Source organism: Capricornis sumatraensis, chromosome 5, assembly GCF_032405125.1.
Source record: "Capricornis sumatraensis isolate serow.1 chromosome 5, serow.2, whole genome shotgun sequence".
In the NCBI taxonomy this organism is placed as follows: Eukaryota; Metazoa; Chordata; class Mammalia; order Artiodactyla; family Bovidae; genus Capricornis; species Capricornis sumatraensis.
In genome coordinates this window covers 103,292,637-103,312,502 of record NC_091073.1, presented here as the reverse complement: position 1 = coordinate 103,312,502, position 19,866 = coordinate 103,292,637, and the positions used below count along the sequence as shown (strand labels likewise).

The 19,866-nt window shown below is 40.3% G+C and overlaps 1 protein-coding gene across 6 annotated transcripts in view; it reads right to left on the bottom strand.

The window, feature by feature from the left end:
* CALD1 (caldesmon 1) overlaps window positions 1–19,866 on the bottom strand; it is a 231,725-nt gene that overhangs the window by 39,961 nt on the left and 171,898 nt on the right. For all 6 annotated transcript variants that reach the window (XM_068972841.1, XM_068972840.1, XM_068972839.1 and 3 more), the window contains one exon: window positions 364–510. In XM_068972841.1, coding sequence (XP_068828942.1) covers window positions 364–510 — 147 coding nt within the window. The remainder of the gene's footprint in view (window positions 1–363; window positions 511–19,866) is intronic.

Genomic DNA, 19,866 nt, shown 5'->3' with positions numbered 1-19,866 from the left:
AGTTCAGAACAGATAACAATACCTTAAAGAATGAATGTAAATAGTTTTCCTTATTTAAGAATATAACCCATGATTTTTAGTAAATAAAAAACTTACTAGATTACAAAGAAAATATCCTTCAATTGGGGTGTGTTTAGGGGACGGGATAGGGGGTGAGAAGAAAGGAGTATTGGTGTCCTGATGTCTAAATCAGATCAACTGTCCAGTCTGGTGAGCTGCCAATAATGGCCACACAAGAATTAATCTAGAAAGAGTAAAAGAGATTGAGTTGGGCTGAGAAGGGAGTGCTTTGCCCAACACATTTCTTTCATCAGACTGGCTAAGAAGCAATTGAGAAATGTGCCCTTCCGAAGAGGACAGTACCTGTTCTGGGTATTGACCTCCACCTGGTCAGTCACCTGCCCCAAGGCTTCTTCCTCTTGCTTCTGCCGCAGCCTTTCCTGTCGGGCACGGCGGCGCCGTTCCCGGGCGGCCTCTTCCTCGTCATCGTCATTCCGCTGGTAGGCGATTCTGCAACATTGAAAACACCACCTCTTGAGCCAAATGCCAGCCATCTTTACCAGCTTCTTGGCAGGATCGACCCTGAACATGACTACTTACTGAACCACAGAGTTCTAAGAGGACGGTTCTGTTTCTTAACATTTAGAGACCTGATCTGACGAGTTTTTAAACTTTTAAGTATCTGAAAACCATTAGTCCAATAGCTACAGAGGATAATTGACAATGATCAAATAACAGCTTAAACTGAAAAAATTTATACAACAGCAACTGCCTTTGAAGACTGTGGGTTAGCTTATTTTGATTTCTTTACTAAGCTGATGATTAGTAAAGATTTAGAAGCAGAAATCCAAAGAATTGAACTGAAAGTAATCAAAACACTCATCGAAAAGATTCAGCATGTTGTATGAATTATTTGTGGATATATTTTCACAAAGGTCAGAAAAGAATCAAGTTATGTTACCAAGCCAGGAATCTGGTATTAACAAGCCAAACAGCTAACTAAAAACCAGAGCAGGATATCCTCTTTGCTTGGATTTATTTTTTCCTTTTGTAGTTCCTTTTCATGGAAGAAAGAAGGTGTCGTTGACAACTGAGAAGAGGCTTCACACTCAGGGCAGTGCCCTCTGTGTGTGTGCTCATTGTGACCGACTCTTTGTGACCCCTTGGACTGCAACCTGCAAGGCTCCTTTGTCCATGGGATTCTCCAGGCAAGAACACTGGAGTGGGTTGCCATCCCCTCCTCCAGGGGATCTTCCTGACCCAGGGATCTGACCTGCGTCTCTTATGTCTCCTCCATTGCAGGTGGATTCTCTATCACTGAGCCACTGGCAGTGCCCTCTATGGCCCCCTCTTTTGTTCTAAAACTGCCTAGTGTCCCACCACCCTCACACTGGGTGCCTTATGGGAGCCTACAGGTGTGTACTTAGATAGAATCTGTGGGCTAAGGCGTGCTGCATTCCATGGGATCACAAAAAGTCCGACACGACTTAGAGACTGGACGGCAACAGCAACAATAGCAAGTAGAAGAGGCAGAGAGGGTTTCACAGGCATATGTGATATTTAGCTTTCCTGGTTTAATCTGAAGCAAAGAGCTATTTAGGGAAGTTATACAATCGGAATCACTAGTTAGATATGTTTCCTCTAATATTTATTCCCAAGTAAAGAGTTGGAGCTGGAGTGCTGCAGATGCCCAGACTCAAAAGGAGAAGGCCTACATCGTTAACCTGGCTGCTCTGGAGGGAGGGCTATGACTGAGATACAGAGCGCTGGGAAGGCACGGCCGTGCTGGGTGACCTGATGGTTCCATGGGTTGGGATGCAGCTGCGTTGACCACCAGACTGCTTCTTACATTGGAGAGTTCACGTGCTTTTTTTTTTTTAAACAGTGTTACTTACATATCTACAAATAGAAATGCAGATACGTAAACATTACATGCCTATCAATCATGACTAGGCTAAAATAATTTACAAATGAAATCATACAATTTATACCAACAAAACAAACCTAACAGGACAGATGAAGTTTGCTCCTGTTAGATTTACAAACTAGGTATTTTTAGATCCAGTACTTTATCTTTTGACTTCAATAATACAAATGCTATGAATGTTTTTGGACCTAGGTATCTTACAAAATAAGATGAACAGTTCTGAAGGTTGGTTGGTTTGCTCTTTGCTACTTAAGAAACTCTGACTTCATACTTGCTAAAATGTGCTGGTGTGCAATATTCAAATGCCAATATAAATAAACTGTCACTTAGTAATTCTATAAAGCTGACTGGTTTATTTCCACAAATATGGAGAGAAGGGTAGTGTGATACAGTTAAAGGATAACTAGATTAATATTCAGAAAACCTGGTTTCTACAACTGGTCTCTCCCTAGCTTGCAGCTCTTTGATTAACCTGAGTTACACTGCCTTGTCTGGAAGTGGGTGATAATCAAAAGAAATCACGGGTGTGTTGTGGTAAGGCAAGCTACAGTGTAGTATTTTGTTGTTAATAGGAAAGTGCAGTGGAGGAGCTGCTTTGTGAGGAAAGATGAGTTCAATTTTAGACTTGTTGAATTCGAGGTGACAGCATGACAAGATTCAAATGTTCCTTTCTAATTCAATCACATTGTAGTTTGCAGTCAAAAGCCCTTCCCAGTGGTTTGGCTTCAGTCTTCAGATTCCTGGCTTCATATTCCTTTGGCTTATTTCTCAATAGACAACTTTAACCACAGCAGGGAGAATGAGTCCTTACTGATGGCTTCCCAAGCTAATCAAACAGAAAGTCTTAATTTGCCCTTCTACATCTCTGGTTCAGCCATGAGGTCTTGGCTATTACTTGGGGCCTTCCTTTTCCAAGAAAAGCAAGACACATAAAAGCTCCATATGGCACACTTTATGCCAGAAACAAAATTCTCCCCTCTCCTAAAAATGGAATCTCATTTGAAGCCCTTAATTTCGCATTACACTTGAACAATTTGAGACGTTACTGTCTCCTCCCACCCACCCAATGAGCTTCATGGTGGAGGCTGTTGGCTTTTAGTTCTGACACCACCTATATCTGCCATCTGTCTCAGCCAGGTCACACTCAGTCTTCCTTCATCTCAGATTCCTCATTGGAGGAGTGACCCTGAACAACCAGATCATCTCCACTGCCTCTTCTTACTTCATACGGCTTCAGTTCAATTCAGTTCAGTTCAGTCACTCAGTCGTGTCTGACTCTTTGCAACCCCATGAACCGCAGCATGCCTGTCCTGTCCATCACCAACTCCCGGAGTCCACCCAAACCCATGTCCATTGTGTCGATGATGCCATCCAACCATCTCATCCTCTGTCGTCCCCTTCTCCTCCTGCCCTCAATCTTTCCCAGCATCAAGGTCTTTTCAAATGAGTCAACTCTTCACATCAGGTGGCCAAAGTATTGGAGTTTCAGCTTCAACATTAGTCCCTCCCAGGACTAATCTCCTTTAGGACGGACTGGTTGGATCTTCTTGCAGTCCAAGGGACTCTCAAGAGTCTTCTCCAACACCACAGTTCAAAAGCATCAGTTCTTTGGCACTCAGCTTTCTTTATAGTCCAACTCTCACATCCAAACATGACTACTGGAAAAACCTTGACTAGACGGACATAGCCTTGACTAGATGGACATTTGTTGGCAAAGTAATGTCTCTGCTTTTTAATATGTCTAGGTTGGTCAAAACTTTCCTTCCCAGGAAGAAGCGTTTTTAATTTCATGGCTGCAATCACCATCTGCAGTGATTCTGCCCAGAAAAATAAAGTCAGCCACTGTTTCCCCATCTATTTGCCATGAAGTGATGGGACCAGATGCCATGATCTTCATTTTCTGAATGTTGAGCTTTAAGCCAACTTTTTCACTCTCCTCTTTCACTTTCATTAAGAGGCTCTTTAGTTCTTCTTCACTGTTTGCCATAAGGGTGGTATCATCTGCATATCTGAGGTTATTGATATTTCTCCCAGCAATCTTGATTCCAGCTTGTGCTTCTTCCAGCCCAGTGTTTCTCGTGATGTACTCTGCATATAAGTTAAATGAGCAGGGTGACAATATACAGCCTTGACATACTCCTTTTCCTATTTGGCTTACAATTTACCATTACATTCCATCGGTAGACTCTTGTTTAGGACACACAATTGCCAGAGCTAGATTTTTGAGGACATTTATTTATTTTTAATGTTTTTTATTGTCATAAAATATAATATAAAATGTACTATTTTAACCGTATTGAACTGTACAGTTAGTTCAGTGGCACTAAGTATATCCACACTGTCATGTAACTCTCACCATCATCCATCTCCTGAATGTTTCACCTTCCTAAACGGAAACTCTGTCCCCGTTAAACACCCCGTTAAACACTAATTCCCAATTCTCCTTTCCTATCCCCTCACCCCCCGCCCCTGGTATCTACCAGTGCACTTTCTGACGCTATGAACTTGACTATTCTAGATATCTTGTATAAGTGGAATCAAACAGTATTTGTCTGTACCTAAGTGTATTGGGGCTTCCCTAGTAGCTCAGCTGGTTTAGAATCTACCTGCAATGCAGGAGACCCTGGTTTGATTCCTGGGTTGGGAAGACTCCCTGGAGAAGGGATAGGCTACCCTCTCCAGTATTCATGGGCTTCCCAGTGGCTCAGATGGTAAGGAATTACCTGCAATGTGGGAGACCTGGGTTCAGTCCTTAGGTTGGGAAGATTCCCTGGAGGAGGGCATGGCAACCCACTGTAGTATTCTTGCCTGGAGAATCCCATGGACGCAGGAGCCTGGCGGGCTACAGTCCACGGAGTTGCAAAGAGTTGGACACGACTGAGTAACTTAAGCACAGCACAGCATAGCAACGTGTATTGGGATGTATTTTTAAGGTTAGCTTAATTTATGTCCTACAGATTGTACCTTCCTTTTTCCCCTGTGCTATATAGTAGGTTCTCATTAGTTATCTATTTAATACATATGGCTATTAATAAAGAAACATGTTAAAATTGTTTTCAAAGTTAAAAACAAAGAAGGAGACAAAATTATTTCACGGTATTTTGAATCAGAATGTGCCCAGTTGCTGGCTCAATGACTTACCAGTTGACTTTATACGTGAAATTGTGTCCATGCCAAATGACTTGATATGTGTGGAAATTCTTTGAAGGTGAGCCTCCCTACAGCAGCTCTCCAAGGTCAGAGCACACAATGGCTGCTTAACTTTCAGGCCTCTCCCATGACGACTACCCTTCATACTACTACCAGAGATTTATTGCTTTTCTTTCAAAATTGAAAAAACTTAATTGTTAAAATTTTTTCTGGCTCCAAAAGTAACATGCATTTATTGTTTTCTTAAACCAGACATTTAAAAATGTATAAAAGAGAAAGTAAAAATCATACCCCTCAGATATGAATATGATTAATATTCAATTTAGCAGAAAGTGAAGAGCTAAAAAGCCTCCTGATGAAAGTGAAAGAGGAGAGTGAAAAAGTTGGCTTAAAGCTCAACATTCAGAAAATGAAGATCATGGCATCTGGTCCCATCACTTCATGGGAAATAGATTGGGAAACAGTAGAAACAGTGTCAGACTTTATTTTTGGGGGCTCCAAAATCACTGCAGATGGTGACTGCAGCCATGAAATTAAAAGACGCTTACTCCTTGGAAGAAAAGTTATGACCAACCTAGATAGTATATTCAAAAGCAGAGACATTACTTTGCCAACTAAGGTCCATCTAGTCAAGGCTATGGTTTTTCCAGTGGTCATGTATGGATGTGAGAGTTGGACTGTGAAGAAGGCTGAGCACCGAAGAATTGATGCTTTTGAACTGTGGTGTTGGAGAAGACTCTTGAGAGTCCCTTGGACTGCAAGGAGATCCGACCAGTCCATTCTGAAGGAGATCAACCTTGGGATTTCTTTGGAAAAAATGATGCTAAAGCTGAAGCTCCAGTACTTCGGACACCTCATGCGAAGAGTTGACTCATTGGAAAAGACTCTGATGCTGGGAGGGATTGGGGGCAGGAGGAGAAGGGGACAACCCAGGATGAGATGGCTGGATGGCATCATGGACTCGATGGATGTGAGTCTGAGTGAACTCCGGGAGATGGCGATGGACAGGGAGGCCTGGCGTGCTGTGATTCATGGGGTTGCAAAGAGTCAGACATGACTGAGCAACTAAACTGAACTGAATATTCAATGTAATCTACCAGAACTTCTCCTATCTTTACATGAAAGTGTTAGTCTCTCAGTCATGTCCAACTCTTTGCGACCCCATGGACTGTAGCCCACCAGGCTCCTCTGTCCATGGCATTCTCCAGGCAAGAATACTGGAATGGGTTGGGTTGTCATTCCCTTCTCCAGAGAATCTTCCTGATCCAGGGATCGAACCCAGGTCTCCTACATTGCAGGCAGATTCTTTACCATCTGAGCCACCAGGGAAGAACTGTGCATGCATAGATATTTTAATTTTTAACCAAGTAGGATGATGATATATACATTATTTTAGAAATAATTTCTGTAATTTACCTTATTTATTACTATTTTAACACATTAACAAAATATAATTTTCAACAGCAACACTGTATTCTTTGACTGGATGTATGTAGTAGATATATGTATATGGTGTACTGTAATCTATTTAACCAGTTTTCTACCAACGGGCAGTTAAAATTTTTCCAAATTTATGTTCTTATAAACAATGCTGCACAGGACCTCACTATAGATATACTTTTACCACTTGTTCAATTACTTATCTAGCAAATATCATCAAAAGTTAGAATTTCTGAATTTAGGAGTATGCTCATTTAAAGGCTTTTTGATACACATTGACAAACTGCCCTCCAGAAAGGTATGTCACATGTGAGTGTTAATTTCACCATAATAAGAACTTACTCAAAAAGACAGATGAGAACACAGCATCCTTAATACACCCACATGACAGCTCAACTGCTTTAGGCTTTGGTTAAAGACAAAATGTTAACATTTCTGATTTTCCACACACCACATTTACATGTATTGAAATGCTGCTGACCAGTAAAAATCATACCTAACCACCCAGTGGGCTGCAATGAAACCATAACAATCCATTTGTTCTTTCTGTGAAACTTCAGCAGATGCTGGCAGTAACCAGTCTACTGTATCCTACAAAGATAACTGATGTTCCCAGATGATTCACAAGCAGCGGATTCCCTCTGAATCATCTGAGAAAGATTAAACTATGTTTATTAAGGTTTTAATCAAATGCATTTTATTTAAAAATGAGTAATCCCAAATGATCACTTGATAAGGGTGAAAGAGGAGAGTGAAAAAAGCTGGCTTAAAACTCAACATTTGAAAAACTAACATCATGGCATCCAGTCTCATCACTTCATGGCAACTAGAAGGGGAAAAAGTGGAAACAGTGACAGACGTTTATTTTCTTGGACTCCAAAATCACTGTGGATGGTGAGTGCAGCCATGGTATTAAAAGACACTTGCTCTTTGGAAGGAAAGCTATGACCAACCTAGGCAGCATATTAAAAAGCAGAGACATCACTTTACCAACAAAATTCTGTATAGTCAAAGCTATGCTTTTTCCAGTAGCCATGTACGGATGTGAGAGTTGGACTAAAAAGAAGGCTGAGGACTGAAGAATTGATGCTTTTGAATTGTGGTGCTGCAGAAGACTTGAGAGTCCCTTGAAGAGCAAGGAGATCAAGCCAGTAAATCCTAAAGGAAATCAACCTTGAATATGCATTGGAAGGACTGATGCTGAAGCTGAAGTTCTAATACTTTGGCCACCTGATGTGAAGTGCCAACTCATTGGAAAAGACCCTGATGCTGGAAAAGATTGAAGGCAAAAGGAGAAGAGGCCAGCTGAGGATGAGATGGTTAGATAGCACCACTGACTCACTGGACATGAGTCTGAGCAAACTCTAGGGGATAGTGAAGGACAGGGAAGACTGGTGAATGCAGTCCATGGGGTTGCAAAGAGTTGGACTCAACTTAGCAACTGAACAACAATAACAAAATCTCAAGTAAAGCACCTCTTATTAAATTAAATGTTCAATTAACCAGAATCCATGACTTTCCCACCCAGGGTAGGTGTAAGCAGGTCTACTCTGGAGCATTACTCTTTGTTTCTGGGTAACTGCCGTTCCTCGTGTTTTAGAGAACACTGGGAGAAAGGTGAGATTGATCTTACCGCAGGAAGGCAAGTGCTGAGGGCAGCAAAATGGCACATCAGATGAGACGATCTTGTGTGTGTGTGTGTGTGTGTGTGTGTGTGTGTGTGTGTGAGAATAAGTATTGACCAATCTCAAAAGTCAATAGTAATGACATGATGTTATTTGATTGTGTCAGTGGTATGAAAAAAGCAGAAAGGACTGGCTTTTCTTCCATTCCCAGAATCACTGCCTAAATGTCCTGGTGTTATATTATAAGAAAAAACAGATCTATGCACTGGGAAAACTCTCTTGGAATGCTGTGGCTTTCACACCAAAGACTTTTTAAGTCTTTACCACCAGACTTCTATTGCCTCAGTGTATTCAAGTAACACAGTAATCATGTTACAAGCTGTGCCTTTTAGATAGAAAGTTCAAATAAATAAAAGTTTTGCAGACATGGCGAATAATGAAACCACTGAGGACTCAGTGTCTTTACATTTGGCTGGGCTAGGGTCTAAATGTATACTAGATGAAAGAGGAAGTGGCAGAGGCTTCCACAGTCAGATACTGGAGCAAGCCACTAGCTGTCAGCTTGCCCCAATGTCCCCTGATTCCCATCTTCTCCAAAACACTTCTCAAGACTTGCTCAACACTGACAAAATTCTTTTTATGATTTCATCTACAGTTTAGAGTTTTTTTAACCCCATGTTCTCCATAGTTAGAAGAATATTACTCTCAATTTCCTTTGATTTTTTTCTTAAAAAAATTATTTTTTTGCTGTTTTCTGATTTGAGATTCTAGTACACGATCCTTAAACTTTCAAGTAAAAATTCTGACAATAACATTTTATTAACAAGATCTCTTATCAGGAAACCATGTTTAAAAATAGAACACGAAAAAAAATAACTATTTTTATGAGAGGGCTGATTTTATTAAAAGTTTAAGAGCACTACAGAAAAGATTTAATTTTCCATATCTTATAGCAGTAGTTAGTAACATTTGAGGAATGTGAATCCCTTTAAAATATCAAGAAAAAATAAAATATTATGATAATTGCTTATACATTTGTTATCTTTTAAAAATGTCTTATAAAGTGCCTATAAATTCAATACTGTATAGAAAGGAATCTGTATTTTATAAAGCAGTGTATTAATACATATTTGGAGAACAGTTTTTCATACCTTAAAAAATTATTTATCAGACTACAGAAAACACTTGGTGTGGATATAAACTTGGGACTCTTTCAGTAATTTCATTGCTGGAGAACCACTGGTATACAGAAGATTACCAGAGTGCCACTGAACAGACTCGGACTTATCCCCTTCAAGCCCTTTTCCACCCTTTAACATTCTTTGTTCTTGGTAAGCAAGACCCACTGATTAAGTGACAGAAACCTCGGGGGAAACAAAAGGCTCAAGGCACTAAAATGAGGCCTGTGTACAAAAGACTTAAAGAGAGCTCATTTGGATCAAAATTTCCAAGTCTCTCTGTCCGTCCCTTGATTGTTTCTGCCACATTCTTCTACTTTAAAAAGAGAATGTTGCAACTAAAATTCCAACAGAACAAATAAATTCGCTACCTGAAAGAAGGACTCCTACCAGTAGCTCATCATTTGTGGATTCACAGTAAGTTGCAGACCAGTAGACACTTAGCTGAAGCCCAAGTTCAGCTTTCATCTCCCTGTAGCCCTCCATAACTCTGCTTTCATGCAAGGAGTCATCTGATAGAAGGTGGTGCTGGCTGAAAAAGATTCCAGGTGGTAACTGAGATACTCAACCCCAGACATGATTTTGCCCCCAGTTTTCTGCAGCTGTACATTCCCTATGCAGGCCAGATTCAGGAGGAAGACAGCCTGGGGTTTAGCCACAAAGGGCAACTTCTTAGTCAATTACATTTCTTTGATTTCCATCATTCTTGGTTCTGACAATGTCATTGTCTTGACCTGGGTTTTACAATGGGATCCAACTTAGAGCTAAAACCTCCTATGGGCTGAAAATATACTCATCAGCTATTAGGAGGCAGAATGATTGGTACATACTTTCAGTATTGTTTTTCATGTACCAAAAAACCCCAGTGATTTTTTTTTTCATAATATGAAATGCAAGCGATTCTCCGAACATATCCAGTTAGTTCTGTGAATTGCTCAAATGTTCTCAGTAAAATTTCGGGCAATGCTGTGATCAGGAGGGAAAATATCCTGAGCTACTGAAATGAGTCATATTTGCTCTACAGATTTATTATGTATTTGAAAGTTAAAAAGAGGTTTATAGATACATTCCAGGCTCTTAAATATGATTTTGTTTATATGTGGTATCTGTAAAATGATGTGGCTTCATTTAATGCACATGAGGTCCAATTCTGAATGTTTTTCCTTGGATTCCTTAAAAGAAAGGCATTGAAAATTACAGTGGAGGAAAAAAAAATCAAGAAAATAAAAGTATTTTCAGGTCAGAATATGTTTAGTCAATTGGTCTATTAGTAATTAATGCACGCCAAAATGAAAGAAAGCCCCTCTCATTTAGAATGTGCGTGTGTGTGTGTGTGTGTGTGTGTGTGTGTGTGTGTGTATATATATATATATTTTTTTTTTTTCCTGGTAGGGAAGGTAAAAATATGCTGACTTTCACTGTAGGATTCATTGCTATGTCAGGGTATGCCTTTTGTGGGAGTGCTGGCATGCAAGTGGATATGATACTCTGAAGAAGTTTACTTAGGAAGAAAGGTATGTCCCACCCCATCTCCTCATATACACACATTTGAGAATTACTAAGTTTGCAAACCAGCCATAAATTTTGGTTCTCAGTAGTAAGACACTGCGTGCTTGCACACTTCAGGGTTCTTATATATATGTTGTCACCACAAGTCATCACCACCAGCCTACCATGAGCTTTATATAATGGTGACGGCCACAATCACATACGTTTCTATAACCACAGACCATGATGGGGAAACATTTGTTGCAGAACACATTAGAAAGAAACAACCATCGGGCAGTGGGAGAAAAATCTTTTCACTTGCCTCCTCACACTCTCGGAGCAGGCTGGTTCTTAGAATCGTAAACCTGACATCCTGTCAGATAAATAGATCTGGTCTGATCGATCACGTATCGGGGAGTACAGGGAGTTCTGATTGTGACTCAGGTTTATATGGCTAAGGGCTTATGTGAACACAGTTCTCAGAATGGTCCTGCCCTGGCAGATTCCTAAGCTTAGAGACTTACCTCTGAATTGATACACATAGTCACAGGAAAATTTTAAAAGATGAACTCTAGTTGTTTGGGATCGGTATTTTAAATTAAAAGATGTTTAGCATGAAATATATTTTACCTATGAATGAGTGTATAGTACATGACCACTTAAAAGAAAAATAAAGAAACAAATACCATGTGCCTTCTACCCAGGTTAAATTGCACCAGCACCCTGGAGGGCCTTACATGCTCTTCTTCAATCCCATCCACCTCTCTTTTTTAAGACCTCCAAATAACCTTTAGCCTGATTTTTTTCCTATTTTAATTATTTTCTTGCTTTTCTTTGTAGTTTTATCCCAACAGATGTTCCCCTAAACAATTCGGTTTTCAGTTTTGCCTTAGAACTTTATATAATCATACTGTATGAATCCTGTGATTAGTTTCTTTTACCCAATAGTATGCTTCTGAGATTTATCTATATTTATATAAATACCTGTAGTTTACAATGACAGATGAGACATAGGTTTCCCAAACATTTCTTAAGATTCTAGTTTGGATGAGATAAATGTCTAATTTTTTATCCAATGGGTGCCATGTTTTTTAAAAACTGCACAGATGGTTGGTGATATTCAGTAGAAATAAAATGAATAGAATCAGGATTTATTTCTTTTTGAATTGCTATTTTTTCACATTTTTTTCAAAGAACAATGCTTCTGTCAAATCTATTAAACACGGATTTTGGAGGGATAATTCCATGGCAGTTTCCTGAGATAAAGTAAACTCTATTTATTCTGTCACAAACAGGACTGAATTTGCACCACTCCCATGATCCCACCCTATTCAAACAAGAAGCTTGGTCAGATACAGTTCAGTTTTTAATTTATAAATGTTTAGAAAGTGTAGTTATGGAAAGAGAAGGTTGATGATGGAGAAGATATATTTTACTTCTCACTTGATAATTCAAGTTAAGCTTTGATTTGAAATGAATGACAAGGAGTAAGAGAGATGTTTAAGTGGCTCCTAAGATAATTAAAATAAAGCAACCAAACTTTCCTCTCTTAACTCTAATTTGAAATTCAACTGGTATAAAATATGGCTGGGGGAATAAACCTAATTATTACGTGTGTTTTCATAAACATTACTTTTTCTTCATTCTCAACCTAGGATTCTTTGTCTAGTAAGAATCTTAAATAAAATATGATCATTAATAAACTTCAATTTAGTTCAGTTCAGTTCAGTCGCTCAGTCGTGTCTGACTCTTTGCGACCCCATGAATCACAGCTCGCCAGGCCTCCCTGTCCATCACCAACTCCCAGAGTTCACTCAGACTCACGTCCATCGAGTCCGTGATGCCATCCAGCCATCTCATCCTGGGTTGTCCCCTTCTCCTCCTGCCCCCAATCCCTCCCAGCATCAGAGTCTTTTCCAATGAGTCAACTCTTCGCATGAGGTGTCTGAAGTACTGGAGTTTCAGCTTTAGCATCATTCCTTCCAAAGAAATCCCAGGGCTGATCTCCTTCAGAATGGACTGGTTGGATCTCCTTGCAGTCCAAGGGACTCTCAAGAGTCTTCTCCAACACCACAGTTCAAACGCATCAATTCTTCGGTGCTCAGCCTTCTTCACAGTCCAACTCTCACATCCATACATGACCACTGGAAAAACCATAGCCTTGACTAGACGGACCTTAGTTGACAAAGTAATGTCTCTGCTTTTGAATATACTATCTAGACTTTTTAAAATGCTATCAGTCAAAAGTAAAATCTGACTTGGGGCTGTTTCCTGAGGTATCTATGAAAGGACAATCTTGTTTTAATGTGCATAATAGATGTGGACAATAAACCTTGGGCCTAGGTAATTTATTTTCAAATAAAACATGATAAAATAATTCATCAGACCCAGGTAGCTATGACTGGCAATGCTACGTCTTGCCAGTTCTTTCTCTCGCATGTAGGTCTGAACGTGGATATACAACTGATTGGAAAAAAAAAACGGACCTGAGAACCAGGTGCAGGGAAAACCCCACCCAAAGGCCAATTTGGATGTAACTACATCTGACCACAGATATATAAACAAGCAGATTCTTTTCACAGTCAAAAACAATCTCCTAGAAGCAGAAATTTCCAATGCCATCTTCAAATGTGAATATATGAATTCATTTTAGATGAGTCTTAGTGTGATCTAGAAATTCACATATTACCCCTAAATTTGAAATACTTGTATGATGCAGTACAAAGGCCCATAATTCCACGTGGTGGGGCTTTGAATTATGGTACTGCTATCACATTGCTAAACATTGGACAAAAGAAACAAAGTGATTGGGAAAACAAAAACAAGATGTCCTTAAGAGGAGATGATGAACCTGTGAGTAATTAGAAGGAATTCTTGTAAAGGAAAGCAGTATTTCAGACATGCTGATGGTGAAATGGTACATGGCATGTGGGTAATGCTAACTTAAGTCACATGTCCTGTGTCAGCTGAGAGGATTCTCAGCATCCTCTCTACATAGGCAGTGCTTAATGCAGGGAAATTTATGGGTAATGGATTTTCATAACAGGCCTTTTATGATCTTCTCCTCCCCCCAAAGTGCCCTCTGGAGCTTTCGTGCTTCCACTCTCATTTTTCTCAACTGGAAAAAGATTTAGCATTCATTTCCTCTTTTCTAGCTCTCTCTTGGCTCCATTTCCCTTTGGGTGGCATAGCCTCCCATCACCACCCCTCCTTTCTCTCCCTCCTCTCTTCTTCAGAAACCAAAAGCTCAAATATACTGAGAGATATGACACTGGAGCATGGTTTCTGGCAACTCTGGTGAGTGAAGGGACTGTTATAACAAGAAAGCACATTTGAGGGGTGATTACTGCCTCCCCAACTCTAGAGGTATTCCACAACCTTACCTAACATCTGTGGGCTTCTCAGGTGGCACTAGTGGTAAAGAATCCGCCTGCCGACAGAGGAGATGCAGGCTTGATCCCGGAGTCAGGAAGATCCCCTGGAGTAGGAAATGGCAACCCACTCCAGTATTCTTGCCAGGATAATCCCATGGACAGAGGAGCCTGGTGGACCACAGTCCATGGAGGCGCAAAGTCAGACATGAGTGAGTGCACACATACCCATGCCTAACATCCAGCTGGCTAGCTTCCCTGCCTATGCTAGGACCACAGAGTTTTGTTTACAAGTAGTAGCAAGTAGAAAGACAAACTTTGGATAGAGACAGGAAATAGAAAATGAAAGGCCAAATCCTGAAGCTTGGACCTGTGGGAAGAACACTTATTCTTGCAGGGAACTTGGGAGCCAACAACTGCTGATGGGCCCAACCTTCCTACTGTTAGGAAAAGAAGTCAAGGGGTCTGCTCTGCGCTTGGTGGATCATCTTCCTCAGTCAACAGAAATGTTACCTACACTGGGACCTGCACCATGGGTAAGGGATAAAGCAGACACCTATTTGTTGTGATTTGGTTAAAAAGCCAGCCTGACCAAACCAAACCAGATAAAAACCTTCTTCCATGGTTAAAGTTAATAGAAGAACCCTTTAAAAATGTGAACACTTAAATAGTTAATGTAATATTCAATAGCTAAGCTCCCACATTTATGTGTGTTAATCGAATTAGAATCACCAACAGCTTAAGAATCAGACAGCCAGGGCTCTGAGAGAGGGGGACATGGTCATTAGAAACATTCTGGGATAACACTTTAATTGCTTGAGGTACCTGTTCTGTACCAGCAGATTGATATCCCAACAGCAGAGTGTAAACCAACAAGGCTTATGCAATCTTTTGAGTAGATACCAGTGCAATCATTATTTCTTTAAAACTGTTACCTAGCACAGGAGGCACTGCTTCAGTAGGGGAGATAACCAACTTAAAAAATATATTTTTAATTACAAATTACAAAGTTACAGCATTGGCACTGGTTTATAGGTTTCTGAAAGTGTGTTCAAGTGTTAGTCACTCAGTCGTGTCTGACTCTTTGTGATCCCATCGACTACAGCCCACTAGGCTCCTCTGTTCATGGAATTCTCCAGGCAAGAATATTGGAGTGAGTTGCCATTTCCTACTTCAGGGGATCTCCCTGACCCAGGGATCGAACCTGGGTCTTCTTTATTGCAGGCAGATTCTTTACCATCTGAGCCACTAGGAAAGCCCTTATAGGTTTCTAATCTTGTGTATATTCTTCTCTACAACCAAACCACTGATCCACGCAGAACACAGACTTTGAAAAGGACAAAGTGGAACATCAGAGTGGTGGGCCATGAGCAGTCTAGATTTTCTGAAGAAGTGGTGGGTGACGTGCCAGATATGAATGTGGCATTTTAACTTAGGGTATTGGGGTGCTGATTGTTAATGCTACTCGTAACACGCAAATTGACACCTAGGTGACTGGAATTAATGCATTCATTCAACACACATTTACTGAATATTTGCTCTATTCAAGCCACTGAAGGTGGAAACCAAGATGGAAACCCTGAAAAGAGTTTGTAATCTGGTAGGGAAGCTAAAAAATGTATAAGAACTTAATAGTAGGTAGAATGCAGTAAATATCAGAGGAAATGTTGATGAAATGATTTTAAGTTTAGAAGAGGAAGAAGGCAATTCCAGCTAAGGGATCAGAGAAGTACATGGAGAAAGTGTAGACCTTTAGTACTAGGGCTGGGGGGACAGAAAGGGATCCTCCCGCATACAAAGAGCTCAAATTGCAAGGTTGCAGAGTCAGAAATATGGACGTGGGAAAGCAAACAATCCAGCCTGGCTGGGGCTTGGAGTACATGAAGGGTATTAGTGAGGCTCCAGTTGTGCTTGGCACACGCAGAAGGACAGCTTCCAGTAACTGGAAGAGTAAACTGACCATTTTACGAAGCTTAAGGCGGGAGGCTTCTTCCCTGGCGGTGGCCCTACGGAAACACACAGGGAGGCTTTTCTAGTTTCAGTCTCCACTCCAGGTGTTTCACTTCACTCCACAGCTTTCTCTGAGAACTAAAGGGCCAGCTACCCAATATCAAGGGCTTCATAAATCTTAGCTACAAGAGGAGACTTCAGTTCAGCAAATCCTACAATCATTTAGAACAGAAGCACTGTGGAGGATCCTTCAAGAGCAATACACTATGATTTCCAATTTTTCAGAGTGGCATTATATTCTTTTATATTCTTGCCACATTCTCCACCCATCTTGTCTCAACTTTGCCCACATAGAGTAAATCAAATTTTGACTTATTCTGCTTGTTCATCAAATCTCAGGTGCAATCCACCACTATGGCAATCTGGCAAGATATTAAAAACATAGAATAATTAAACTGGAAGGAATGTTGGAGGTTATTTTCAATCTATGCTATACATGGTAACATGGGGTTGAAGAGGTAAAGTTACTCAAACAAGCAATTACAAAATCAGGACTAGACCCAGGTCTTTATACTCCATATTTGCTTTCTTTCTAACCTATGACACTATGGTCAGCTTTCTCAGGGTGTTCTGTAGATTAACAAACGGCTCCAGTCATCTAAATCAGAGATTAGCAAACTATGGCCCCAGGGCTAAATCCAGCCCACATTCTATTGCTGTAAACAAAGTTTTATTGGAGCACAGTCATTCCCAGATTGGCATTCAAATGTGAAAGCAGTCACATACAGAGTTGAGTAATTATGACAGAGAGGGTACTTCCCACAAATTTGAAAATACATATGTATATACACATATATGCTTATGTATGTATATGAACACATACACATACACGTATATATTCAATTATTTATAAGTAATATACATGTAGTGCTGTTTAAATGTTTATAGATTTATAAAACAGAAAAAGATATAATGACAACAAAATAGAATATTTAAAATAAGTTTAATTTGTTAGTGTTCATAAAATATTTTTTGAAAACTCTTAGTTTAACATGCTGGATCAGTAGTTTGAAAATCTGTCTTTAAGTTCAATTTATTTTTGATAGTTGATTTTAAATGACAACTATAACTTGGCTTGGCATTTGTACGCATTATACTAATAAGAGTCCATCTCCCCCACCAACTATGCAGTTCTTGGTGAAATTTGCCTAGGAAATTTATGTTTGTCATGTTACCAACCAGTTGTTCGCTTAAAGTCAGCCAAAGCTATTTTAGTTTTACATTTTTAAATAAACAGCTTCAAATCCACTGTTGTTTTGTCTGGGAGGTTTCTTTTAATAGATTAGAAAAGGCTGGTCCCAAGGTGAGGTATGAAGACCAATAGTCTTAGGTAGGTTATGTGTTTACATCTTTTCAGACCAAAAAAAAAAAGTCACAAAGCAATAGGATTATTTCCCAAATGATTTCTCTGCTGCATGAGCTTCTTCTAGAAACAGTTACATTCCTCACTCTTTGTGGGCAGCTCTTCACTCAAAGGCACAGGTGACGTGCGTGGCTAAGTAGTGGAGCACTCCTACACGCTCACAGCATTAGTGATACCTAGAGCTCGTTCTCAGACTTGCCCTGGGTTCACATGGTCAATATTCCCGTCAGGCTGCAGCTTCCACAGAAATCCTTCTGAGTCCAGAAATCTGAATCCATTTCACAAAGGCTAGTTTACTTTAAACTAGATAAGCTATACCATTGGTAGATGCACTTACCCAGTTACAAGTAAACTGCAAGGAGTCACAGTATGGGAAAGGACAAGGGTCACCTCACCTCTGCAGGTGGAACTCCTGCTCTTCCTTCAAGACCAGTCACACATGGTTGGAAATGGGAACTACGTGAAGGTGTCAGGGCCAGAAAGCATAATAAGCATCAGTCAAGCTTCATTTCCTATTAGTTTAACTTCATTTATACCTTCTTGCCTGCTTTTTGACTGCGCTCTTCCCGCCTCTCTGTTTTTACCTAGAGGCCGCTTCTCTACCCCTCAGGGCCAGCTCAGATCTGTGTGAGTCTTACCAGACATAATGGAAGTCAACTGGAAGGAACTCCTTCTTTCCTTGAAATCTTTGTGGTTTTTCCAGATATTTTTCAATATTGCCGTATTGTTCTTTGTGTAACATCCTATCTCTCGTACATCTTCCCTGATGGCTCAGTGGTAAAGAATCTGCCTGCCAATGCAGGAGACACAGGAAATGAAGGTTTGATCCCTGGGTTGGGAATATCCCCTGGAGAAGGAAATGGCAACCCACTCCAGTATTCTTGCCTGGAAAATCCCATGGACAGAGGAGCCTGGCAGGCTGCAGTCCATGGGGTTGAAGAGTCGGTCACGATTGAGCACTCATGCATTTTTCTCTCTCATACTATTTCATGTTTATTGAAAGCAAGAGTCATGTTTTATACCTATTTTTAGACCTCCTCCCCAATGTGTTTGCATAAGGTATGTATTTAATAAGTATTTTTAGTAATAAATTCAAGAAAGGCATACAGCAAAAGACAGTGAGCAATATGGTTAATTAACAATGATGAAGGCTAATTGAGTTCCTTGCATAGGAGGTGAACTGCCTAAGTTTATGTGGATTTAACTGAATCACATATGGAAAGGACAAAATAAGTCAACATGAAGCTATTTAAAAGTTTTTAGTGTCAAATACAGGACAATAATGCTTCCCCAAAGGACAGATCAATGAGATGTGGCTGAGTTTCATGAACAGGGAAAGGCCAACAATTCTACACGAGGCTCACAAGTGTTTACTGAGAAAATGATGTTCAGAGTGATTAGAGCTTTATTAGAAGCCACCCCCAAAGGATGTCCCAAAGGCACACGTGTGCATGAACATGCACACTCATTCAGAAGTTTTGTGAGTCTCTGAGAAGGTAGACACTCTACACTGGCTTGTGAATATGAATCAGGAAATCTAGCTGTGCCCATGGCCATACTGCATCGGCCATGGGACTTGCTCTCTGACCATGAGTTCCAGCAGCTGAAGCCTAATCATTCACAGTGGGAAGAAAGCACCTCTCAGGTCTGAACTTCAACACTATGAAGCGATGGAAGACAGCCGTATTGCTTGGAACTGGGAGTGCCAGTGGCAGCTTCCCCGCTATGGTTGGAGACAGAAGATGGTTAGAAAAAAAAAATGCAGGAGGCAGAACCCCAATACCTCACATTTCTCTCAAGTCCTTCCTGCTAGAAGTTGGGAACAGCTATTAGTCAAAGCCATCTTACAGTGTCTCTGTGGGTACCTGGAAAATGTAGCTCACTGGTCAAAAATGCCAAAATTTTAATGCACTTATTATAAATGTGTTTCTCATTTGAATGCTATTTTCACTATGTATGAGATTATGTTGTAACTACATACAGAAATCCTCTTAGACTTTAGACTTAGACTCTGAGTTTAGAGCTGGAAAATGTATGTTTTCCTGGATAAGAAGAACCAAATGGTTATGAACAGGAAAGATATTTGACTTTAGAATATAGTCAATAGTCAGGGACTAAAGTTAAACTGAGTCAACTAGTGTTTTCTCATTTGTTGGCAGATCCTGGCCTGCTTCAGAGGCTTGTGTGTGTGAGTGTGTGCACATGTACACCTGCCATCGGCCTGTCTCTGTTCCTGTCCCAGGACTGGCCTCGGCATGGTTTGTGAGCAGAGCAGAAGCTCTTTGTTTTCCTGTTACTCTGGCACATGCCTCCC